Source organism: Hippocampus guttulatus, chromosome 3 (genome assembly GCF_054856545.1).
Source record: "Hippocampus guttulatus isolate MCC_2025c chromosome 3, RoL_Hgut_1.0, whole genome shotgun sequence".
Taxonomy (NCBI): domain Eukaryota; kingdom Metazoa; phylum Chordata; class Actinopteri; order Syngnathiformes; family Syngnathidae; genus Hippocampus; species Hippocampus guttulatus.
Window position 1 is genome coordinate 6,311,131 of NC_141263.1, and position 26,733 is coordinate 6,337,863.

Genomic DNA, 26,733 nt, shown 5'->3' on the forward strand with positions numbered 1-26,733 from the left:
AGAATATATTAGTTATTTTTAGAGCGTGTCAAGCCTTGATTATGAGCTTTGTAAACCGTTTTACTGTTTGCAAGATGCAGTAAATAACCAAACAATTTGTTCATAGGAAGATACTTACAGATTATCAACACTATGACATTGTAAATTATTGTACATTATTGCGCGATGCTCTTTGACAACTGTTGTAGTTCTCGATATATTCAAAACAGGTTTCAATGTACTTATCAAAGACTGTCAGAACCAGGCTTGGACACAGGACACAGTTGCAGGGTTCAAAGTAAAAAGATACATTTATTTGAGGATCAGTTACTGACAACTCAAAATGGCAAGGATGTGGAAAAAAGGCAAGGACTGGTTCGATCTTTGGCGAGATGCTGTTGTGCACGCACAAGGACGAAACACACTGGTACAGGACAAAGGGAGACAAGGACAATTTAAACCACAAGGTAAGGGGCAACAGATGGAAACAAGCAGGGCGGGGCTGACAATCAGACTGGCACAGGAAGAAGGGTAAATGACCTGAAATGAGAGGAGTGTCATTCTTTCAAAATAAAACAAGAAGTGACCAGGCAAACACAAACAACGCTCACCGATGTGTGACAAAGATATACACTAAATCAAAAGTAATTTATGATTCAAATTGCGTTCCAAATAGTTTTGCAAATATTTTCCTCAGATTTTTATGACCCATGCAAATTGACAAATTGACAGGTCAAGTTCCATTTTAATGCATTTCTTTCAACCATTGAAATTACGAGTTTTTGGACAGCTTCATCTTAAATTTCTTTCCAGGATGTCACAGCACTCTCCCAGAGCTGCTGTTTAGCTGTGAATGGCCTCCTATCATCATAGATCTTTTGCTAGTGCGTCCTACCCTCATTGACCTTTTGCTTACTCGGGTTGATCATCAGGGGAGGATGGTGGCCACACATGTTTCTTTCCTTTTACAGTATGCCCGTAGCAGTGTAAAATGGTGCATTGTCATGCATAACAATGACTGTTCTTAATTATGTTTAATCAAAGAACGTAGTCAGTCGGAAAATCCACAGAGGTTATTATCACACCTTCGGGGGCCTAAAGGGGGACAACCAGTGCTATCGATTCTGGCTCAAAACATGACTCCGTTACCTCCCTGTTGACGTTGCATCCTCATTGGATGGTGGCATCACGATACAAAAAATTCTCGAACGATACATTTTCCCAGATTCTACCACGATAAAGGATAGTGCCATTGTTGTTGTTGTTTTTTTAATGTCACTTATATGCTGATGATGTTAGATGAAAAAATAATTAAAGTACCTTTAATTGAATTCAATTATCTTTCAATGCTCAGGGACAAAGAAGTGTCTTCAATGAAAAATGTAATTAATAACTTTAAAAAATGCACGTCAACAAATATTAACACAATACATACAGTCACATACTATCTGTAGTCTCAAAATAATTCAAGTAAAATGAGATGTCTTATCTCCTCCACAAGGTCACCTGGTTGTATATTTTTGGGGGGGCAGTTTGCAAGGTAGGTTTAAAGTGAAAGAATTATGACAGGATGTTCACAGTGGGATTGGTATCATGATTAATATTGACTATTTTTTTTCCCATTAGAAATACCTCTTTATATATGCCAGCACTGTATAGTGACGGGAAAAAAAACAATTGTTATTCCATTTGATGGCAAAATGTACAATCAGCCTGTGTAGCCAACCATTGCCATTTGTCCAACAGTAGTCGGTTCCCTGCATATTCAGTGTACCAGCTTTATGTTCAATTAAACACGTTCACTACAATTTTATCTCCATTATGGAACTGTACAAGATCATTATTTTAGTATTCATACTTTTTTTTTTTTTTTTTTTTTTTTTTTACTCCGTCGTTTTGCTGGGTGACTTCAGTGCTCACGTGGGCAATGGCTGTGAGACCTGGAAGGGCGTGATTGGAAGGAATATCCCCCCGATCAGAACTCAAGCAGTGCTCTGCCACTTGGTGGGTGTTTCCCTTTTTAGGAAGAGGGATTGGATAGTGTGTTCCGACTATAGGAGAGCCACACTCCTCAGCCTCTCTGGTAAGGACTATTCAGGGGTGCTGGGGATGATGTTCCAATCAGAAAATTGAATTTCAGATTCAGGAGGAGCAGTGTGGATTTCGTCCTGGCCGTGGAATAATGAACTAGCTCTCCACCTTCGAGAAGGTCCTCAAGAGCGCATGGGAATTCGCTCAACCAATTTCCATTTGCTTTATGGACTTGCGGAAGGCATTCGATTGTATGCCCCGGAGGATCTTGTGCAAGGTGCTCCGGGAGTATGGGGTATCAGATGCCCTAATACGGGATATTCGATCCTTGTATGACTGGTGTCAGATCTTGGTTTGCATTGCTGGCAGTAAGTCGGATTCCTTTCCAGTGAGGGTTGGACTCGACCAAGGCTGCCCTTTGTCACCAGTTCTGTTAATAACCTTTATAGACAGAATTTTCAGGTGCAACCGAGGTATTGAGGCCATCCAGTTTGGTGGTCTCAGTATTACATCTTTGTTTATTACAGATGATGTGGTACCATTAGCTTCTTCAGGTTGCAATTTTCAACTGTCACCGGAGTGGTTCTCAGTTGAGTGTGAAGCAGTCGAGATGAAAATTAGCACCTCCAAATCTGAGACCACGGCCCTCAATCGAAAAATTTGTGGATTGCCCTCTCCAGGTCAGGATTGAGATCCTGCCCAAGCAGAGGACTTCAACTATCTCAAGGTCTTGTTCACAAGTAAAGGGCGGAGGGAGCGGGAGATTGACAAGCGGATTGGTGCAGCGTAGGCAGTGTTGCAGACTCTATATCTGTCTGTAGTTGTGAAAAGGAAGCTGAGCCAGAACACAAAGGTCTCGATTTACCGGTCGATCGACGTTCCTACCCTCACCTATGATCACGAGCTGTGGCTGGTGACCGAAAGAATAAAGTCCCGAACACAAGCCACAGTGTCTAGGCTCTCCTGTAGAGATGAGGTGAGAAGCTCTGTCATCTGGGAAAGGCTCAGAGTCAAGGCGTTGTTCCTCCACAAAGTCTAATATGCAAACCGTGTGGTCGTCGGAAAGTGCTTGGGAGGGAGACTTCTCAAAATTGTTGGTGAATCTGCAAGTTGTTTTGAGTAACAAAGTTGCCTTTATATTTGACATGAATGTAATGCCACATGAAATGAAACAAAGTGGACATATGTGGTGATAGTACTAATTCATCCAAGCGGGCCATCCAGTTGTTATGTGCAGCAACGATGTGATGCCATTTTTAGCAAATGTCTTCATAAAATCCGTTAGAGGAGCATCTCCTCATTACCCCAAAATATTTCTACCTCCTCCTGACTTGCTACTTTGTCAATATGAGATGATAGCAGCAGCTCCTCTTGTTTTATGTTGCCTTGAGAGGGAAGAAATTTCATCTGTGCTGTATGTTACATCACATTTGACAATAAAGTTGTATCCAATAAGATGAGCCCCTTTCTGTTGGACTGTCCTGCTTTGTGCGCATGGGTGTCGCATCACAGACGCATTGTGTTCAAATTAGAAGTCGTACTTGTTTTTGTCATGTGCCGGACAACATAAAAAGGTTGAATTTAACAACAAATCTAAATTGGGCATCACACCCTGCAGTGTGACCCTTGCCCTTCTTTGCTTATTTAAGTGTTTATGTAAATTTCAATTTGCTCATCTTTCTTTTTATTTTGAAATTAAGCATAAATAGAAATTCTTGGAATATAATAATGCTGAAGGTGAATTTTCATCTGATTTTTGGCGCCCCCTAGAGTCTACAACGTTTTGCTTTAGCATCTGCCTAGCTCGCCTAATCAGTGAACTGACCCTAACCTTAAAGTCCGTATCCCACTGACGGACGATTGTCTGTGAGTGTTTGCAAAGGGTACTGAATGTCGCATTCTCGTCGGTTTATCAGGGTTCGTTCAAAGTCGCAGATGTTCGCCTGTACTTTTCTTTTCGCAAGGGAATTTTGAACATGTTCAAAATTTTCTTTGATTTTTGACAAGAAATAAACATCATGTTCAAAATATCCTTGCGAAAAGAACAACCATGAAACTATTAGCGAACGTCTGCCAAACATTGTAGAACATTTGTGACCTTGAACAAAGTCTGACGTGAACGCGCATTCGCTACCTTCGCTACCTTCGCCAACACTTGCAAATGTTCACCCCTCAGTGAGATACGGGCTTGCTACTCCAATAGTTTTCTTTCAAAAGTGGAAACAAATAAAGTCTAACATGAAGATACAATTTCTCCTTTTATCTTTTTTGCAAATTTTAACTCCATCTGTCCGTCCGTCCAGCGAACCATTCGTCCAGTTTCTGTTTGTCACATATTAATGTTGATAGCAATGTTTTATTTGCTGTACAATATTTTAAAATACCTTTCCTGTTTGATAATTGTTCATTTGTCTTTGAAAGAAATAATTTGTTATTTCATATATTTAATTTGGCAAGCTAGTGAGGATGAGCTGTTGAGAAAATTGATGCATTTTCTGTGTTCTCTATCGGGTTTATGGAAGCAGTTAAAGTTCAAGTTAAAAGAATTTTTGCATGCATGGACATGTTTTCTCATAACTACCTCAAATGCCTATTCTCGTCAAACTTTGCCAAAAGACTGCAAACAGTACTGAATAGCTGAGGAGTTTAAGTATTTGTTGCAACTCTATTGCATTCCTCTGACAAAAGAAAGATTATTTAAAATGCAAGTTGCCATTTGGGCTGCCTTCTGGAAAAGAGTTTTGTCAATGTGTTCGTGTTCTTGTATGGTTCACTCACTCTTTAGCTCATTTTACACAAGCAGTTTTGTTTTCACGTAGTTAAAGGTAGGCATCTGAGACCTCACTGTTCACTATGCACATAAGCCTGACAGACTAATTGTAGGAAGCTGTCATGTCTTTATCAGGTTTTCTACTCAACGAGCCATCTGTTTTGATGATCCCTTTCCCCAATGCTGCCTCCTACCTGTAACACTAATGCAAACAAAGGCTTTCCGCCAAATAAATATTGTTCATAGAAAGAAAGTGGAAATCAGTGTGTCTGTGCAGGGGGAAGTTAAACAAACAAACAAATACAACTTTCCCGTATGCAGTATACTGTATGTCTGTGTTGTAAAAAGTTAAAATCAAACCTCTGGCAAATCTGGCATCAAAACCAATGATTTAGCGCGTCACGAAATGTTTAATTTGAAATACTGTTGAATGTAACTACTCAGTGAAATTGAGAAAAGCAGAAGTTTTAAGTGAGATTTGTCTCCAGAATAAGGTTTATCATTTATTATTGCACTATGCTACTGTTAAACTACCCAAATAATAGTCGTAAAAACTCAATTTGTCTCATAATTTCTCTCGTGTCATGAACGGGTTCCTGTGCAGATGTCTGACCATGAACTCTGTATGCCAGAAGAAGAAATGCAAACCGGTTAGCTTCACTCTTGCCATGGCAACGGACGCAACAAGAAAAGCGATCCTGCACCTGTGTCTCTGTCAACCTGATGGTCTGTCCGTTAGTGTAACAAGATCTGTAAAAACTCCTCTCAATGACATTTTAGATCCCTCACTGTAACTGACCTGGGCTTGGGAGTCACAGGTAGGATTTAGGTGAGTACTCCGGCTTCTCTCAGGTTCCTGCTCCCCTTAATGAATTCAACCATAAGATGGGCTGCAATCAGGCCTCTTTTTTTCCACCCTAACCATATGGGTTTCCATTCACCATACTTTTCACAAATACAAAGTGAGAGTCCATTTTGCACATGGCTTTTGAATTTAGGAAGGGGCAATCAATTTCATGATGTTGTGAGGTGACTGCTGAAGTGTCCTGCAACATACTGTACCACCTTGCAGCCTCACTGCACCACTCGCCTTACTCCAACTCTCCTGTTCCCTCTGCTGGGAAAGGCAGATATAACACACCCTTGATCAAGAAGAAAATACTCAGCCATTAGCTTGATTAAAAACCTACTGTATGTATATATAATCTCAAAGGTAGGGAAACATATGACATCGATGGTGTACTTTCTATATTTTACCGCAAGGGTGGTTCTTTGTTATCAGCACAAATGCCAGACGTGCCCATCTGATGGCTTGACGAAGATGAAGCAAGTAAATGGCCTTGTAAACACTGAATGTGTGTGTTGCTGCATGTGCTGAATAAGTTCACATGGTATCAAACCTCTTTACCTTTGTAGTGCAACTACGATTTGTATGTGAATACACATGCACCTGTCATGATAAATACCCCATATGTATACGGTGTGCTTTTTTTGTTGTTGTTTTTCACTTGTAGCAATAAAACAAACAGAAACTGCATTTGTTCTTTTGGCTAGATCTTACTCAAGAGGTATAAAAATACTGATGTGATAAATACCGCACACTTCAGTCATGAACTAGTTTGTCTCATGTGCACTTTACCGTATGTCATCTGGTTTTATAAAAAGCCAATCTTCTTTGCTTTTCCTTTTCCCTTTTTTGTATTGAATAGCACAACAGGCAAGTTCATTATGCGTGTGACTCATCCCACTAGCCCACTCCCCCTCCCCGTCTGCTGCTGTGCGCTGAAAAGGAGAGGGAACCGCCATTGATCATTTCTTTCCTCACACATTCACACACACAGCCCACCTTCCACGTCACTATCGATCGACATGTTTAATGTTTTTGTGAGGAATGGCTAACATTTCCTTGTCATTTATAATCTGAAATTATCAGTAAATTAACCAGATGACTCTGTATTCTTACTTGTATGACTGCATTTATTTGTAGTAGAGGCAGTCAGAGTTGGGAAGGCTGAATCTCTTTCTTCGAAAATGTTTTTGTCCTCAGTTGTCTGACAGACATAAATTGTTCAGTCATGATACAGCACCTTTATGCAGCCATGTTGGTTATGCTTCAAGAACATTTTCTTCAAATCCAGAAGAAAAATGTTCGTGATATGCAGTTTTAAAGGAGAACAATCCATCCAGTTTTTCTTCCGCTTATCTGGGGTTGTGTAGCACACGCAGCATTCTAAGCAGGGAAGTTTTGATTTCTTGTCTCTCCTGAGTAAAGCTTTTCCGGGGGGCATCCTGAAGATTTACCTGGCCAGCTCAGAGACATAAGGGGCTTTTCCATTCGCCCCATTTCACACGAAGATGTCCTTGCTTGGCTCCGGGTGTTCGCTTTTCCATTAGACTTTTTTGGGGCCAAGTAACTACAATGGAACCACTTTTGAAAACCATCTCGGAATGCCGGCGTTTTGGAGCAGAGTGGGGCCATGTCGTCAATGAAATCTGATTGGCAAACAGTGATGCAGCAAGGAACTCCGCTGTACACGCCCATTTCCTGGTTTTAGATGAGTGAGACAAAGCCACGCGCCAGTCATTGCCAAAGTCATAAAAATGTAGCATATACAATAAATATACTGTACGTGTTTTACGACAACAGTGAACCATATTGACAATGTCATATGTACCATTGGATGAAGCTTCGGTAAAAATGTTCACAATCGCACAAATCACTCGCCAGGTCCCATTCAATTGAATGAGAGGTGTCCAGCCGCAGCCGGGAGCCTCTCTTCCCCCCACCCGAGGTGTTTGGGAGAGAGCCGGAGGGCTTCGGATGTCGGAGGACAACGAGCCGCTGACTTGGGGAGGCAGACGAATGAATGAGACTGAGCTCCCCTTTCAGAATGAATGAGCGCTGGTGGCGAGCTCTGCATGCCTGCTCGTGACATCACGATCGCACTATTTTGGCCATAATACATATTAAATTGTAACTATGGTTCAATCTTGATGTGAAACACAAAATATGTGTGTCTGTATTCACTGTTTTTTTTGTCTTGACGGCGGGTGGGTGGAGGGCAGCTCTGTCTCGCTGGCTTAAGACCAGAAAGATATTTTTTTGTCTGTGAAAGCTTTTGTACATTTGATAGGCTGAACAATACTTTGCGATGTTGCTGCATCATGCCGCGGGAATTCATATTTTGAAAACAGTGGTCGAAACTGCCCACTCGTGAAATGTTATAGCAGAACCCCAACTCGCTGTGAGAGGCTTAGGACAGTTGATCCGGTCTCATCCCGTCCGGCACCTGTAATGGAAAAAGCAGAGGAGGACGTGCGGTGTGGTGTGGTGTGGTGCTGTTTGTGGCTAATGGTAAAGTGGTGATCGTCACTCCGGCATGATCTAAGTTCGCTGGGCCTCCAACCTACCAGCGAAGCATCCAGAAGGCATCCCAACCAGATACCTGAGTCACTTCATCTCGCTCCTCTTGATGAAGAGGAGCAGCAGCTTCATTCTGAGTCCCTCCCTTCATGAACAAGCTTCTCACCCTATCTCTAAAGGAGAGCCTGGACACCAGGACTATTTCATTGATGTATTGATGAGTCTGCCCCACGATCTAGCTCCATGAATACGTACTGGACTCATGTACATGGATGCTGGCCGCACATCAACGCAAAATCATTCTTATAAGTTAATTATTCCCCCAAGAGTCACAATTTCCTGAGCCCCGCCCCCACTGAACACAGTGTTGATCATGCCCTACGTTTCCCTCTGGAGATGCTGGATGATGAACCAAAATTCCCTCGAAGCTGTCCAGCAGTCGTTCACCACACTGAACTCTTCCCATCCCTGATTTTTTGCCTCACTGACCAACAAAGCTGCATTTCACTCTGTATGCTGGTATTCAATAGCTGCCCCTGAAGTCTCACAGGCCAAAAAGCCCCAACAGGACTCATCCTTCAGCTTGACGCATCCCTCATTAGTGTGATCCATTAACGGGTTCGGGGACGGCTGCCATGACCGGCACCGACCACCATATGGCCAAAGCTCCATACTACCGTCATGAGCAACGATGAGTCTGGGCTCTGAGAAGAAGTAGAACATCTGGTGAACTGGTGTAAACATAACATTTAAAGCATCAATGTGAAGAGGAGGAGCTGGTGGTGGACTTCATGAAGGACAGGTCCCCCCTTGTCCCACTGTTCAGAAGCAGCTTTGGAATTGGTCTCCGACTACAAGTACCTTGGGGTCCACCTTTCTGAGGACTCCACCTGGAGCCAAAACACGTCCTTTCTGCCGAAGGAGGCTCACCATTGTCTCCACTTCCTCTGGAAGCTGTGACGTGCCATATTGGGGAGCTGTGTTTTGGGGAGATTCTATAGATATGTGGTAGAGGAGCGTCCTCAGCAACTGCATCACGGTGTGGCACAGAAGCTGCCGGGCTACAGAAAGGACGGCTTTTCAAAGGATGGAAAAGGATTCTCGGAAGATTATGACATCTTTACCAGTAGATGCAGAAGGAAAAATCTCCATCATCAAGGATCCAACTCACCCCACACACATCCTCTTCCACCCTCCCCCCTCAGGCAGTAGCCTACGAAGCATCCTGAGCAGGACCACCTAGCTGAAGTAGTGCAGCTTCTTTCCAGAAGCTGTTAGACTCAAACAGTCCTCTGTAGCCATTTTCCTTGCCTACCCTACCTTTTTCCTATTTCTCCCTGTACATTTAACAATTAAAAATTAACTATTAATCCCCCACCCCGCACCCTCCACCCCCGGTACAAAGAGGTAAACATCATGTGAAATTCAAGCCTCTTTCTGCTGTATCTACACCTTGCTGCATTTTCATCTTTGCACATTTACAGAACATAAATAAAAATGTTCCCTATCTTGATTTTTTGTTTTATTTATTTTCTCATATCTTTGGACTCACTAGGCTAACCAGGGTCTTTAGGTATTGCATTTTGTGCCTTATGTGGAAATGTGTGTCGGTATGACAATAAAATCCTTGAAAGGTCACATTTCATGTCCCTTCAAAGCAGCCACCCACCTCACTGTGCACCAGACCCCTTGGCCCATCCCACAGGGGATGAGCTCATGGGATAGCCAAATGACCTCTTTGGGCTGTGTCCAGCCAGGCCTGATGGGTGCAGGTTGAGCCCCACCTCTAAGCTTTGCTCCAAAAATGGGCCCTGATGACATTTATGTCCGGGCAAGGGACAATGTCTTCCAAAATAGTGTTGCCGTCATGTTGCTATCTCAAATACGCAATACCAAAAACCACAACACCACAACAATAATATAATACTTCAATTAGTCCTGGTGAATACCCCCTTGAATCCTTACAGAAAGACTGCATGTCCCTGCTGGACCGGCGGAGGGCATTGGTGGACTTGGCCAACCTCCAATAGCAGATATTTACTGCTGACCGGGCTGCCTGCACCGCCAACACACCTGCCCAGACACTTGAGGAAACCCCCTGTGAATTGAGAGTAGCTCTTGTAGTGGCAGGGTCCTGAGGTAGAGAGGGCGCAATGGAGAATTCGTATGTATGAGTCGGGAGAGATGGTAGACTGGGTGTATAATGCTGGAGAAGGACAAGATTATAGCTCCGCAATCGTTTGATGCCGGTCACCTGATGGACAGCAAGATTGCTGTCCAAAACTGCTTCAACTGGCCTGTACTAAAGTGACTTAATATTTTGTTACGGAACCTTTAAGGCAGTGATTCTTAACCTGGGTTTGATCGAACCCTAGGGTTTCGGTGAATCGGTTTCAGGGGTTCGACGGTGCCTCTGCCATGTGGAGGTTAAGCCATACCCGACTCAACATTTCAATTAGTTATGATACACCCGCTTTGCCATCACTGGCTGCAGATGATCACATTACATTGCTTGTCCAATCAGTGCTGCGGGAAATTTAGTTCACACAGTTGTCAACGTGTGACTGTCGTGATAGTATGTCATAAAGTTTTTAAAAAACTTCGGTGAATGTGCGTATGAACTGGTTGGGTTTGGTACCTCTCAGAAGGTTAAGAACCACTGCTATAAGATAATCATTGCAATTACTTTTGCTGTTCCAAAAATAAATTTGTGCATTTGGGGTGAGTTACACCATGGACCGATCACCATTTAGTAAGATGGCTGACACGACACAGACAACTTTTCACACGCACAATCAGTGTGGTGTTATACAAACCTATCATACATGTTTGTCATGCATTTTGGACGTCCAAAGTGCAGAGAGAACATGCGCACTCTCGCAAAGTAATGTGCAGGTTGTGTCCAACACAACCTTCTTGAAATGAGACGGCGCTGTGCTGCACTTATCCACACACAGCCACAGCTGTTGTGAAAGCGATATACAAATAAAAATGTAATTTGTGATTGTGTGTTTGATATATATACAGTATGTGTGTATATATGTCTGTCTATCCATCCATCCATCCATCCATCCATCCATCCATCCATCCATCTATCTATGGGACACCTTTGCAATCTGGTGGACTTGTGAGATCTGAGCCAGGGATTTTTCATCAAGTTATGAAAGAGGAATGTGTTCATGACTCATACCACCGCCACTTAAATTTTATTTATGTGATTGCACGAAGGTTTTTCAGAACCACATCCCATATCAACAATGACTGGAGATTTTCAAAATTGTTTTAGGTTGCACGAATGTTGGGGGGGGCGGGGGCGGGTTAGGTCTTTAATAACCAATTAAACACCTGATAGCCTCCAACAGTATTTCTAACTGCATGCCATGGGCAACTTCCATGGTTTCATGAAGAATTCTGCTGGTGGAGAATTTGAAGAAAATCTCAGTTGCAGTTTCCCAGCACTACACTTTTTAATCAATTTATGATGGATTAAAAAGACCCACCGGTAATACACTAAGCTCTTTTATTCATTTTTCACTGCACTTCAACACCAGCAACCATGCCCAAATTTAATCAACTCAAGTCGGACTCAAGCCCGAAAAGCTACTTGACCAACTTCACCCTTTCAGGGACAGTGGTCACTACAATGGACAGCTCATCATGTTATCAGGTTACAGGGTGAATGAAAGGGTTAATGCCAAGGTCAACTACCATTCCTCACTTGAGGACAACTTTAGAAGTGGAGTGAACTGTTAAGGTTGATGGTGGAACTCAACAACCTTCTGTAAATTGACTTTACATTCCATTCTTTAAAGGTTTTATTGCGTCTCTAATAGACGTCAGACATTACATTTTGTCCATGTGTTTCGTAAAATGTAATTTTTTATGTTCTCTCATTGTAGGTGGTCCTCGACATGACATTTGGTGGTGGTGGTCATACCAAAGCAATCCTTACAGCGGTTTCTGACGTGACAGTCCTGGCCTTAGACCGGGATCCCACGGCAATTTCCCTGGCCCATGACTTAGCAAAGGAAAACCCGTAAGTGATTTATTACATCCGATCAACTACTCCTAAACACAAGCCAAAGCCTATGTTACTGACTGTCTAGACAAATGTTTTTACAGGGTGGTGGTTAATGTTTTACCCTTTTTAATGTCATACTTGACAGCTTCACCTTTGTAGTGTTTGGTTTGTGGTCAGTTCTGCAAACATATGTAGGTGTGATATATTATTGCAGTTTTTACAGTGTGTCTCACAACTTGCCTGGGACCAATCAGATGCTCCTCACTAGTTACTGAGCTACTTTGCCCAATCAAGTCCATTTCCCTTCTTAACTTTCAGCATCCCCTCCCGCTATCCCCCTCCCTCACAGAGCTCGTGGGCCAAGCGTGTCATTTGTCAGAGAATGGGCCCACGACTCTGCACAGCGTGAGGGGGATGTTACTTCTCCCGCCGGATCTATAAGATCGGAGAGAGAAAGTGTTTCAGAGTAAAAAGAGGAATAAAAAATGAAACGATGAGAGTGAGAGTACGAGGAGATACAATGCCACGGTGACAGTGAGTATGCGTGTTCATGAGCAAACTGAGGGAGGCTGAAAATGAGATGTTCCTAAGACCTAGGCGTGGGCAGGAATCCTTTTACGTAGATTCTGGGGAAACCTCTCTCAAGGGATTCTACAAGAAAAATACACCTGTGAGCAGGGAATGACAATTAGGAGAGAGTTTCCAAACACTATTCTGTCAGCCGCAATGCACGCCTGCTGTAAACTCTGCGACGCCTACTCGTGATGCAAGTTGAGAGAAATCTTGCAATTAACCAATATTATTGGAAGCCTGAGTAAAAGGCCTTCTCATCCTACGCAGTGCATCGTCCACAAGGGCTGCAACATTTTCTCTCTCCAACTATATGTGCTCTCATATCTTGAGGAAAGTATAACCTCAATGCAAATTATAATGCACCAATGTGACGAAACCTCGTTTAAAGCGAAAGAAAAATCTATTTCCAAAGAAACTGCCAGCATAGCTTGTTTGTGAAAGTCACCTGTTAACTGAATTACAGTCAGCATTTCATTTTTCTTTACTGTGCTTGGTCTGCTTTGATATATTTCTTTATTTTTCTGCCCACAGTAAAGGTTAAATGTTAAAACAGTTTTTTTTGGGTGAAAAGGCTCTATCTTTTAATTCAGGCATCATGAACTATAAAAACACGGAAGTTGAAAAACCCATGGTATCCAGCGTCAACCTCAATCTAGTTCTGATGACTAGTGGAGTGTTGCGATGCACTGTAACTCAGTTCAAGGATGTGACTCCAGGTACATACTGCTTCTCAACAGATTTTTTTTAAAATAGTGTGCATGTGATGATCATACAATGTTGTTGTCGGAATCTCTTGAACATTTTGCTTGTTGTAGATGTATATGGTGTACTGGCAAATATTGGAGTAATAATACCATTCCCAAACAAAACTGTTGACTCCGTCAAAGAGATAAAAACCCACAATAGCCGAAGCTAATAAAGGCAATTGAAAAGGATAAAAGAATAAGAAATGAAATGAATATTGTGGTATACACACACACACACACGCACACGCACACACACACACACACACACACACACACACACACACAGACACACACACACACCTTTAAACCTTGTCATGACCCTTTTACTGTCACTGTATATGAGACTTCTGCAGCATTTTGACCCACTCCTCAAAAGAAAACTACTCCAGGGGCTTTCAAACTACCATGTTTCAGCTCTTCGTACAGATTAAAGTTTCAACAAATTTCTATTCAGGCTCTGTTTTTGTCGGTAGTCAGTCTTGGGTGTATTTAGCTTTAGTGTGGTCAATATCCTGTTGGAAGACTCATGACCGATGACTAAGACCAATTTTCCTGACACAAGGCAATTAAAGCCTTCTGTAAATTGATAAATGTGTCCACTGCACAGATTCAAGGCATCACGTGACTACCCACCTCTGCTTAACTCCAATGAAAAAAACAAAGCCCTGGTTGAGATTGAGGGCTTGTTTTTCCCCTGATGCACTTGCAGGTCTCATTGTCATTGCCTACGTGATCACGCTAAGTTCCCTAGCAGAATGAATGTGTCTGCAGCATGTAGTGCACATCAGTACTGCCTCCAAGGTGTTCCCAAAAGGGTGGGTACCCTTAGCTGCTGTTTAGGCACAAACAAGAATCAGAACCCGTCACACAAGCCAATGGTGGTGGGAGGCTTGTCCACTGCAACACGACCAGAAGGCAATAATGATGTCCACACCCGACAGCAAGCTTCTTGAGGACCCTGCATAGATAGGTTCCTGGGACAGAGACACCAGAAGTTCCAAATTCATGTTGTTGCTCATCACAGGCTTTTTAACAACAGCTCTCTTAATATATTCCATTTGCCTGACAGAAACCTTACGCTCCATTTTCCAAATGAATACATTGGCTCACTGACTCACCCGCTATTTTTTTTAACAGTTTTCGACCCATAAATGAAGCTGTCTTTGTTGTATATAGCTTTCATTTCTCCCACAAACCGCAATGACATTGTCCCATATTGCTTTAATGTCACCCGTCACCACCGCTGTGTGTGTGTGTGTGTGTGTGTGTGTGTGTGTGTGTGTGTGTGTGTGTGTGTGTGTGTGTGTGTGTGCGCGTGTGCGTTTAAACTTTCTTCTTGTGATGCGAAAGCATGTGACGTAGCAAGTAGTACATTCTTGACACCAATTGGCTGTCGCCGATGCCATGCCAAAGAAGTGCTGACGAACTGTAATTTAGCGTTAATGGAAGCACGATTACAGTAACAATGACGGAGTGACGGACTGATGATGACAGATTTGGCTGGCTTGAAATAATGACAGACTGACAATGACAAACCCGTGGGACGACCACTTGCGAATGACAAATGACATGTTGTCAAAAGGAATTGGCACGCCCACCTGTTTTTTTTCCCCCCGTGCTGCATGCAAATGGTAACGTGCTTAAAATATGGAACAATTTTTCAAAGTATTTTGTTTTACGCTTAAAAAAAGCAACTAATTATAAAACCTTTTTGAGATTGATAGCGGTGAAGAAACAATGAAAATTCCACAGAAAATTATAGCTAAAGCTCATATGTTTAAGTCCTCCAATAGTGTTGTAGAAATACCATATTGTATTCATTGCTATTGTGTATGATGTGCATGCGTGGGAGAGTTTTGATTACATTTATTTTTGCCCATAGTCTATTGCGCAGACTGGCCACAGATAGATTTTTTTTTGCTTGGACTGAGGAAGGACAAATTGAAAATATGAACAAGAACTTGAGCACCGGTGTCTATCTGAGTGTTCTATGTTTATAACCGTCTGTTTTTTTTCCTTCACTGGATTGAAGATATTTTCATCACTGGTCCCCTGCTGAAAGCAATCAATCAGCATCTTGTCTTAGGCTTCAGTGACGCAGGTAACGGAACGGAGCAGGTCAACACAAGGGAGTATTTCTGGCATGATTTGTGAGGAGCAGCAGTATTTTGAACACCATTGTCCTCAGGCTGTAGAGTGTTGGCTTCTTATTAGCCTCTCCAAAATATATATTTTTTGTTTTCAACGAGATATTTTATAGTACAGTAACTTGGAGTGACTCATTTGTATGTTCTAGTCTTATATCTTTGAAAAACACAGTCTGCTCAAGTTGATCCCATAAGGGGCACCCATAAAAATATAGTGAGGTGCTACAACCATAAATAATTCAGAACTCTTAAGTAATTACGGATCCACACTTGGACCTTAGCACATACACCACTAGAACGTGTCCTTTTTAATAATAAAAGACCTTACATAAGGCATTTATGTATCCAACACTGTGTCGAACACACATAAAGAAATGAATCATTTAAAAATGTTATGTAACTGTTTAGCACATTTTTAGAACCTCATCAGCAATTTTAAAACACGACGGTCCTTTTTAAAATTAAGGTAGTTAAGATATTTCATGTGTGCAGGTGGAATTCTCGTCATAGAAAACTAATGGATGCACCATTTCTGCGTTTGGGGTCCGGCGGGGTGGTAAACGTCAGGATAAAGCGTAGCAACAACAATGTCCTGGTGTGTGCATGGAATTGCACGGCTTCTTTGTGACACTCACCTGTCAACTCAATTTAGCTTATAGGCAACATAAACAAACACGGATGCAAAGTGCTGCACACAAGGATTAAACAAAAATAGAATCGAAAACCTTCATTGTCACTGTATGGTACAAATGCAGCGAAATCACAGTGCAGAAAATACGGTGCTCCGTTCCCAAACTCAACTTCATGCTCCAAAGCTGCGGCCATAGGTGACACAATATGCCACACCCACTTTTCGAATGGGAAATCAAATGTTCATTATTATTGCTAATTGTCCGGCATTTAAGTACCCTTGTCTTTTGGAATGACACAACACAACTGGCAGAAGTAAAAGAAATATACAGTATAAATAAACATTTAGTGCAGCCATCCAAAAAGAGTATGAATATTTGAAATAATTTGCTTTTGCATTAATTGTTCTATTGAATAAGGGAAGAATTGTTTGAATTCACCATTTAGATAGGACAGTATTGCAATAACCACTGGCAAATTGTTAGAAAAGATTCAGAGGTGTTTTTTTAATTTATTTTTTTACTTTTAATATTAAGATAGCTACTCCTGTTGCTTTCTTGTGCCATCATCTTTGATCACACAATGTTAAAAGGTCACATGAATTTTTCATGTGTGTGGCTGAAGGATCTCACCGTGCTTGCACGAGGAAGTGACTGAGTGTACACGGCTTTGCTCTGTCAGTTATTGGAAAGTCCTAATGGAATAGGTGAGGCAGATACAAGGCTCCCAAAGAATATCATGTTCATTTTTGAAATGTACAAGAGCAGAAATATGGAAAGTGGGTGCCGCTCACCCACTTTCGATATTTTCTGCCCTCTTGTAAATCTGTCACAAATGAACTGAACATCTTTGGAGGCAATTAGTATCTGCCTCACCATCTATGGACTCAGACGAAGCTTGTCTGGATTGTAAAATAATAATAATAATATATATTTTTTTAAAACGTGCAAAGAAAGTTGCATTTATTTATTTATTCTGATTAATTGTAATATCTTGTACCTTTATTTTTACTGTGGCTCATTTGGTTTTGTTATTTATCAAGTTTTATGTGGTTAAAAATAATAGTTGATTTATTTTTTTAAGGTGTATTGTTCAATAGATTAACATTGATTACGACAAATAACAAGAAAAAATGGTATGATTAAGTACCACAATGGATTTCCAGGTATCGAGAATGGGAACATGTCAGAGATTTTCTCGGACAAAGTTAAAGAAATGACTCGGCACACAGGAAAATTGTCTTCAATATCGGCGGAAGCGGATCTCTGAGAGCGAACGACGGTTAGTTGCTCCACGATCACACTCGAGCTCCCTTCCCGCCAATTCAGACTTTTATTGTAACATACAAGGAAAACACTGCCCCCGATATTTGCATACCGCACCCCCGGTCCGGCCCCTCGGTAGTGATTGGTTACCTGTTTTAAACATTGAACCACCAGTACATTGGCGCCTTTTCTGTCTGGTCTACATTGAATTAACATGTTGCAGACTTTGCGGATGGCCAATGTCGCCTGGGCGCGACGGGTGTTCTCAACTCGTCTTTTGTTGTTCAACCGCTGTTCCCGAATTATTCATTCCCCTTTTGTGACCGAGTTTCGCCCCCGTGATCGCCCACCTGCATTGACGTGCCAATTGTGGACTTCAACAGCCCTCCAGCCAGGTAGCCAGCGCCTTTATGCACAGGCATTTGGGGGTACTGGATACGCACCCAAACGTTTCGATGTGCCCAAATTAAAATGAAACTTAAACATGATACAATTCTGATCATAGATTCCTCTAACAGAACCAGTTCAAATATGAAAAGTAGTCTTCCCTACTGTTACATCCCATTTATTAATCCCCCCTTCATTCTTTTAGGCTTGCCCTACAATAGAATCTTGAATTATGTCTTGCATGTTTCAGTAGCAATAGTTAACAAACATTGTCCATATACAGAAGTCCAGCATCTAAGACACAATTTACCTCTATTTAGGTAAATTACGGGTTTTCTGACCCCGACAGACCTCCACAACAAAGGAAAACCACATATTTCAGAGTGGCTTATTATTGTGGCCAGGCTAAGGCACACCTGTGCAAAAATCAAACTCTATTTATAATAAACCTCTATTTAGGTAAAAGAGCTCCCAATTTATTGATTGTACCCCCTTAATATTTTACTTATTTCACAAAAATTTTCATCATTTACCCTCCAAACCAGGGGTGTCAAACTCATTTTTGTTGTGGGCCACATTGTAGTTATGGTGTCCCTTGGAGGGCCGTTGTGAATTTTGTGATACCGTATACTGTAAATGTTAAACCACTTCCACGTTTCATACACAGCAAACAACAAATAGAATGATAACTAGTTCTGACATCAGAGGTCAAGAATAATGGATTGTTCAAGCATTGTAATTATTACATGTGACAATTTGAAATTTTGGTTCAGAATTTAGCAAGCATCTTGGAATTTGACATGCTTGAATTGCTTTCGCGGGGCACATAAAAAGATGTGGCAGTCCAGATCTGGCCCCCGGGCCTTTACTTTGACACCTGTGTGCTAAACAATCCCAAATTTGACGTGGTGCCCCGAAAAGCAAGCGGTAGTAATGCAGAAATTAGTCACGAGTCACTTTTAATTGACTACACTCTTGTGAGTGACCCCCAGTTCTCTCGACGCTGACGTCCAAAATGGGAGCAGTACGGGAGTGGAAGTCATTCAGAATGGGGGCAGGAGCGGAGTGGGATGGGACTGAATTGTCTTTATTTATTTGTTCAACTATGGTTTGGGGCTGCAATGGATGGGAATTTTTTCTCTGGGAATGGAATGGGATGGGACTGAAAATCCATTCCCACATCATCCTCGAATGCTGACGGGTTTTCTGACCCCAACAGACCTCCACAACAAAGGAAAACCACATATTTCAGAGTGGCTTATTATTGTGGCCAGGCTAAGGCACACCTGTGCAAAAATCATGCTGTCTTATCGTTATCTTGACAATGCCGCACTTGTGAGGTGGGATGGACTATCTCGACAAAGGAGAAATGCTCACTAACACAGATTTGGACCAATTTGTGAACAATATTTGAGGGAAATGGCGTTTTGAGTAAGTAGAAAAACTTTTAGGAGTCCTACTCACGAAAATGAATGAAAGTGCCACATGTACTTTTTCATGTAATAATAAGGGTGCATTTTGAAATTCGATACTACCTTTGTGAGTGTTAGGAGAGACAGACTGGGCTCCTTTTGAATATTGTCAGTTTTAAAACCCGCCTCAAAACTCACTTGTATTCTTTGGCATTTGACTTAGCATGACCCAAATTATGACCATCTTTGATACTGATTTGTTGTTTTGCTTTACTGTTGTATATGTTATTTGCTCCATGTACAGCACTTTGTGTGCAGCGATGGCTGTTTGAAAGTGCTCTATAAATACATTTGAGTTGAGTTTTTTTTTTGTAAGGTTTTTTTTTTTTTTGCAAGTTTTCAAATCCTTCATCAGCCCACAACCTTCACATCTTGCTTGGACAGCTTCCTTTTTGTCCTGCCTAACGCTTTGACGCCCTTCGCTGTGGGCACCCCCCATCAAAATAAGCAAAGAGCATAACAACATTCGGAATTTCTGAACAGTCACTGTGTATCAGAGTGCATTTCCAAATGCGCCCTTCGTATCATTAGAGAGTGGTCATTACCCAATTGACCCACGATTGATTGTGAGAGTATCAGTATATTGTTATCACAGAATTGATACACCCATCACTTGTTGCTACTTAACCACTGTTCCTGTATACTATTTTAAACTGCACTTCATGTAATTTCATCGTGATTGAAATCAGCTCTGGACCCTACCTTAATTAAATCATGAAAGACACACTGTCATCAAAAAAACGAATACAAATGCACAATTAACTGATGATACCTTCTCTCTAGTGGACGAGTAAAACCCTTACTTGGACTCTTCAGCGAGCTTGAAGCCCTGCTCTCTACCATCAACGTTAAAGCGGGCAGTATTGATGCTGTCCTGTTGGATGCCGGCTGCTCTTCCATGCAGATGGACGATGCAGAAAGAGGCTTCTCGCTCAGCAAGGATGGGCCCTTGGACATGAGAATGGATGGAGAGAGGTGACGTATTTTCATATTCACAAAATTGGTAAACTACCGGTATGTAGCCAGACGTTTAATTTTAATATGTGGATCTGGGGGGGGGGGGGGGGGGGGACCATGACAGTTACTGGACTTCAATGAGTATCAGGAATCCATAATCCTAATTTATATTTACCCAATGGACTCAATCTCTTCTCTGTATAAAATGTAAAATGTAGATCAGAAAGTAAGAACGATGGCATCCTTCCTATGTTAGCCCAAAGTGGTTTGCAGGCAACTTTGACTTCGTCAATTGTACTTTCGAAATGAAGTAATGAATTTTGGTCTTCATGATTATGATCTTCATGATCATGATCATATGAAATTGTCATAACAAGAGCCCCACAAACAGATGTTATACAGCATGATTTATATATTTTTTAAAAATCCGATTCATTGTTTCCTGTCAGCAGTATGAGTATCAGTGGTACATATATATTACATCTTCACATAAGTGAAGATGTAGACAAATACAAAAAGAGGTTTCATCTTGGCAAAATCGCATTGTAAGATTATTTCGACGCCATTGAAATAACTCTGGGTGAAATATCCGAGAATTGACGGCCCCCTTGCTTGTTCTGTATTCTCAGTGGTGACTACAAGAAGAAACACAAGGTCAGTGATCAGGGTAGTTTGGTGTATGCTTTCTATTCTTATCAGGAGCTCTTAACATCTGATGCAATGTGGAAATTACAAGCCAACTTGCGTAAATGTAATTATCAGAAGTCATAAGTCATGTCGCTCCACTGTGTGTATGGCATTTATATGTATGAGTCCGTGAAGTGGATGTCATTATTATTTTTAGGATTTTGTTTTATTCATCCAATAGAAAGAACTGGAACAAGGCTACTCTGTGTATGAAAAATCCAAAAGATGTTCATTCATATCGAGGCATGCTTATGAAATGGGGAGCCCACGTATCAAAGTGCTTTATATGGCTCGTTTTAAAGTAGTATAATCATTTATAATAATTCAATTAAATCAGTAACGATAAAATAGTAATTCTATTTTACACATGTTATATTGCCCTGGTGTTATATTCAAAGTTAAGGCACTTGTTGACAGTGCAAATGGTGGCGGCCCACTTAAAGACAAACGTGCAGAGTGTTTCAGAAAAATTTACATGTGTTAACCTTCAAACACTGCATATAAGTGCATAAATTATCCCATCTACTCATTTAACCCATTAAACATTTTTAACGATAAAGACGAGGGCTGGACAATTATGGGAAAAATAATAATGACTGTATGGGTCCAGAGATGTGAAGTATGTCACTGTTTATGTTTGATATGTCAACATTATCCTGCCTTTATGTAATCACATATAATGTCCAATTAGGAGCTTTCATCTTGGGCATAGTGGAAGAAAAGGCTACGCAAATGCAATGTTCTCTTACAGTGTTTTACTGTATGTTTAGTGTTTTTTTAGTGATTAAAGCGGTCTTCAAAAGCATGAACAGACTCAAGTGGATTACTAATAACCTGGATAAAATACAGCACACGCGCGGAAGTGAAGTCAGCAGCAAACTGCACTAGCTGAAGAAAGAAAACCTTCTGCTGATCAACCGATTGGCCTTGAAATGAGCTTTCTCCTGATCCGATTGATTGGAATTTCGAGAAACTTTTACTGGATCGATTCATCGCAATTGAAAACTTCTGAGTACAGAAAAAACATCATTGTTGGAAAGACGGTATTGTTGCTATGTCTATCTCAATGTCAAACAAAGCTTTCATCTCACATTATCAAAACTAAAAACAGATACAGCTACGATAGAGTATCAATCAATGGAACCTAAGTACACAACTGTAATGGAACCTCAACGAATGGAACCTACAGAGGAAATAATGGAAACTATGTTGGAACAACGATTAGGAATTAAGGAAAATTAATTCAACACAAATTACTAAGAAGGATGAAATACTTGAATTGATGGAATGCTGATTCCAATGTGGACCTCATTGACGATAACGATAACAGTTTGAGGAGCTTGTGGTAGAATTTTGGAATGTAGAACTTGATCATTGATCAAGTTTAACATATAGGAGCTTGAAAGCAGCACCACTGCAACAGGAAGCTGCAGCACCGGAACAGGAAGACAGGCTGAAAGCAACAGAATTGATGCTTCCAATAGCTGAAGCAAACGCACATCACATTAAAGAAGCAACACTAGAATGGGAAGATGAGCAAAGAAGGGAGAATTTGAGATTAGGATGCAAAATCTTAAAGCTGAACATGATTTGTTGCACTAACAGGGCATATGCATCTCACGACATTCCGTAAAAGTATTGCATCACATGAAGGAGAGAGTTGTCAAGGATGAACCAAATAATTTTGCAATACAAAAAAAAACAAGAACATTTTGCGACTCAGAGCAATGGCACCTGTTGAACAGCCAAAGTATTCTGACGCGCAAGAAGCAAGAAATCACAACAGCACAGAGATATTGGGCGCTGTCCTACAAGGTCAAAATGGTATTACAGAGTTCTTGGTTAAGCAACAGGCTCTCTCAACTTTGCCACCACAGAGCATTACTGTTTTCAAAGGTGATCCATTGGAAGATAGATCCTTTATGATGTCGTTCCAACATGGTGTAGAGAGCAAAACTGAAAGCAGCAAGGCTCGTCATCTCTACTTCCTGGAGCAATACACATGTGGAAAGCCCAGAGATTTAGTAAGGAGCTGTTTGTATATGGAACCAGATGAAGGATACCGTGAAGCGTTCTTGGAGGAACCTTTTGGAAATGCTTACACTATCGCAACAGCGTACATCAATAAAGCCTTGAATTGACCTTCCATAAAGACAGATGATAGTGAAGCCTTACTTACCACTGCACTGTCGGCAAACATGCGAGCCATCATCAATAAACTTCCCTACGAATTGAGAAAAAAGTGGGTTGAGAAAAAAAGTGGGACATATTAGAGACTTTTTAATGGCTTGAATATTGTTACAGTAGTTGAATATCTGGAATGTATGTCCATCCTTCAAGAGTGAAATTAAACAATTTCATAAATCTTGTTCTGCTCTTGCCCCACTGTAGATGACAACCACCCCCCCCCCCCCCCCCAAAAGGTTTCTCTGCCCATGATGTGATCAGCTTGGCTGCGTTAAGATTCAGAGCCACACTTAAGTGACAGCCGCACCACATTGTTCGTAATTTTATGCAGACGCATTCATATGTAGAGTCACCCGCATCACCCACAAGTTTGACATCCATGCTAGCAAAGGTAAACAGAGCTGCGTTGCGTTATATTGGATACACCGATTAGCATTAGCTATTCGTGTTAGGTTTGATCAGGTGCACATATTTCTTTGATCTGTGACGCTGTCGACGCAGCAAGATTTGTGTCCATCAAGTATCAAGTATCAAGTACAACTTTATTGTCAAATGCGCTGTATACAGCACAGATGACATTTCCTCCCTCTTAAACAGACAACAGACAACAAGAGGAGCCGCTGCCGGTGCCTGCGCCGCCATCAAAAGAACACTTAACATAAAATGACAAAATAATACAACACAACACATAAAACAGACAGTCAGTTTACCACTTTTCCTCCATTCACTTTGTAAGCAGTAATAGATGAAAGAGGAGCAAATCAAAGTGTCCTTTTCACCAGTGCATCAAAGACGTCATGCTGAAATGTGCACATGTCTGCTACAAGCTAAGCTTGAAAGCAACAAGAAGCTGGAGCATCCATTAACGAAAAAGAGACTGTCTCTCTTCTCCTGTCCCATGTAAATCCGCTTCAATTCCAAGCTGCGACTCCCAGGTCCACATACGCATTGGTGCTCTGCGCTGACGCTCCTTTCTTCCCATCGTCGGCTCTTCAAGCCATTCATCCATCCAGCTGCAGACTGTCCATCAGCACCGACCTTTTCGCTGAACAAAGCGGAGCTGTGAAAATGCTGCCTATTTCAGGCGCAAGACACAAGCACCCCGGAGCTGTCTAGCAACGAGAGTCAAATGGCGCAGACATTCTTCCCAATCAAAATCAGTGCTGGTACACGCGTGCCGCCGACAAGGCGCAATCACCAAGCACAGGTTCTTCTTCGACGAAGGTCGTGGCCAAAATCTGAAAACAGTGCACATCAGGTCCACACGACATAACAACAAACACAAAGTGACAAAACAAAACACAAAACAACAAAAAACGCGAGGCTCTTGAAGAGCACTTGCCGACGGCTGCCTACTCAGGCGCCATCTTGGAAAAAAATCCAAGTCCCACATACACACCGTGTAGTATATGAAGTATTGCCTCCACGAGTAAAAATGATTTCATTTTCTTTATTTCTTTTTTGATCCCCAACTATAGTTGTTTTCTAGTGGGTTTCTCACTTTGGGCTCTGTATTTGGAACAAGAAGCCAGTCGTCAAAAGACACAATAGTTAGACAGGCTAACCCCTCAAAACAGGCTAATTTCAACACAGATAGAAATATGTCATCTCTACAAGAATTTCTTAGCGATTAGTTTATAGTAGATGGGTAAAGGGCTGATGCTCAAATGTATTTTCATGAAAATTATTATTTACAAAATTAAATGGTAGCTAATCATGGGAACAATTATAACTCTGTTTCAAATGTTTCCACCATATAATTCAGATTTCATGGTTGGTCTAGTATAGCAGTTGTTATAATACCATCTCTTCATTGATGATTAATATTTACTGCTTATGAATTTTTGAAAAATATTAACATTGATATCAGCCATTAAGATTTTCTGCTGTATCTCATATTTTTCCAGGATTCACTGCTGTCAGAAAGTGCGTGACGTCGGCAAATTTAATTGGTTTTCCCTTTGTGCGTAGGTTCTCCGACATGCCCTGTGCTGCTGACGTGGTGAATACCTTAGATCAAGAGGCTCTTGCTTCCATCCTCACTGCATATGGTGAGGAGAGACATGCCAGGAAAATAGCTTCAGCCATTGTGGAGGCACGCCGTGTCAACTCCATCACCCGGACACAGCAGCTTGCAAGTGTGGTAGCAGGTAGCGACTCATTTATCTGATCAATTCCCACAGTTTTATGAAGGCTGTAAAGGAATAAACCACAAGTTGAGTTCAAAGCCCTTTGCCGATGGAAAATTTCAGAATCCCTAAACAATCATCTTTTGATCCTCCATTGTCTTCTGTCTGATTTGTGCCTTTCTCTCCGCTTCCCTTTAAAAGTAGCAATGACTAAAAGCATGAATCTGCACCAAATTGTAGTCAATGCCCCAAAATGACACTACATTTTGAGTAGGTACATCTTCAATTGAAACATGCTTTCACACTCATGCGACTCAAGACTTTTTTTGGGGGGTTTTGCCATTTGCCCCTACCTCCACCTCATCTCCCTGCTCGCTTGCATGCAGAAACATGTGGCACTTAATGGTAACTCATACAAGCTCACACATGACACACATCATTTGTTTGCATTCTGTTTCTTCACCATTTTTTTTTCCTTTGCCCCTTTTGTTTATATGCCTCCAAGATCCGAGGTGCTGAATGAGTGAAATGTTGTCCTCAATAGTTATTGCAGAGAACAGCATGTGCGTCAGCGTCACCCTGGGAGAACAGGTGTGGCTAAGAGCAGCAGTCAGATATCTTCTGAAGAGCAACAGCAAATCACTGCCTCTGCTTATTTGAAACAATCCAAATAGGTCTTTATTGAAGCAAGTTGCACCAGGGGCTCTGTGACCAATTGTGCCATAAATGCTGACAACAAAAATATGTCATTTGGGGGGGAAATAACATATTTATGAAATTTGGCTTCTGCACCTGCACCCACTTCAACTGTGAGATGTACAGTGTAAAAACATGAAATTCTGATTTGTTTCTTTGACTACTCTTGCTGAGTTTGTTCCATTTCATATTATCGCAATTTATTTATTTTTTGCTGTCGAAGAAATTTCAAGTCATTTTTTCAGCTAAAAGGAATCCATTCATCCATCCATCCACCCAGCCATCCTTTCGTTTTCAGCACAGCTTATCCTGAACAGGGTCGCAGGGAGTTGCTGACTTTAGGCAGAAGGCAAACTACACCCTGAATTGGTCGCCAGTCAGTCGCAGGGCAATATAGAGACGAACAACCATTCACACCCACATTTTCAACGAGCCTGTTTTGCATCCACAAGTTTCAGCTGTTTACAAAAAGTCATGTGGTTTAAAATAGATTTTTTTAAATCAATCACATGCAGCGTCTATAGCAACTACATCGCAAAAGTGGAAACAGAGAAAAACAAGCAAAATAAAGAAAATTGGATTGAACAAATTCAATTTTGCACACATTTTGACTACCGGTACATCAAATGTTTTGTGCAGTTGTTTTTCATTATTTTCACATCAGTACTTACAAACACACCACCTTTCCAGCC

The 26,733-nt window shown here is 41.4% G+C and overlaps 1 protein-coding gene across 1 annotated transcript in view; it reads left to right on the plus strand.

Annotated features, from left to right (window-relative positions):
* mettl15 (methyltransferase 15, mitochondrial 12S rRNA N4-cytidine) overlaps positions 1-26,733 on the plus strand; it is a 71,409-nt gene that overhangs the window by 26,644 nt on the left and 18,032 nt on the right. Inside the window, exons 3-5 of the mRNA XM_086107434.1 lie at positions 12,044-12,180; positions 20,169-20,360; positions 25,188-25,366. Of these exons, the coding sequence (XP_085963560.1) occupies positions 12,044-12,180; positions 20,169-20,360; positions 25,188-25,366 (508 nt within the window). The remainder of the gene's footprint in view (positions 1-12,043; positions 12,181-20,168; positions 20,361-25,187; positions 25,367-26,733) is intronic.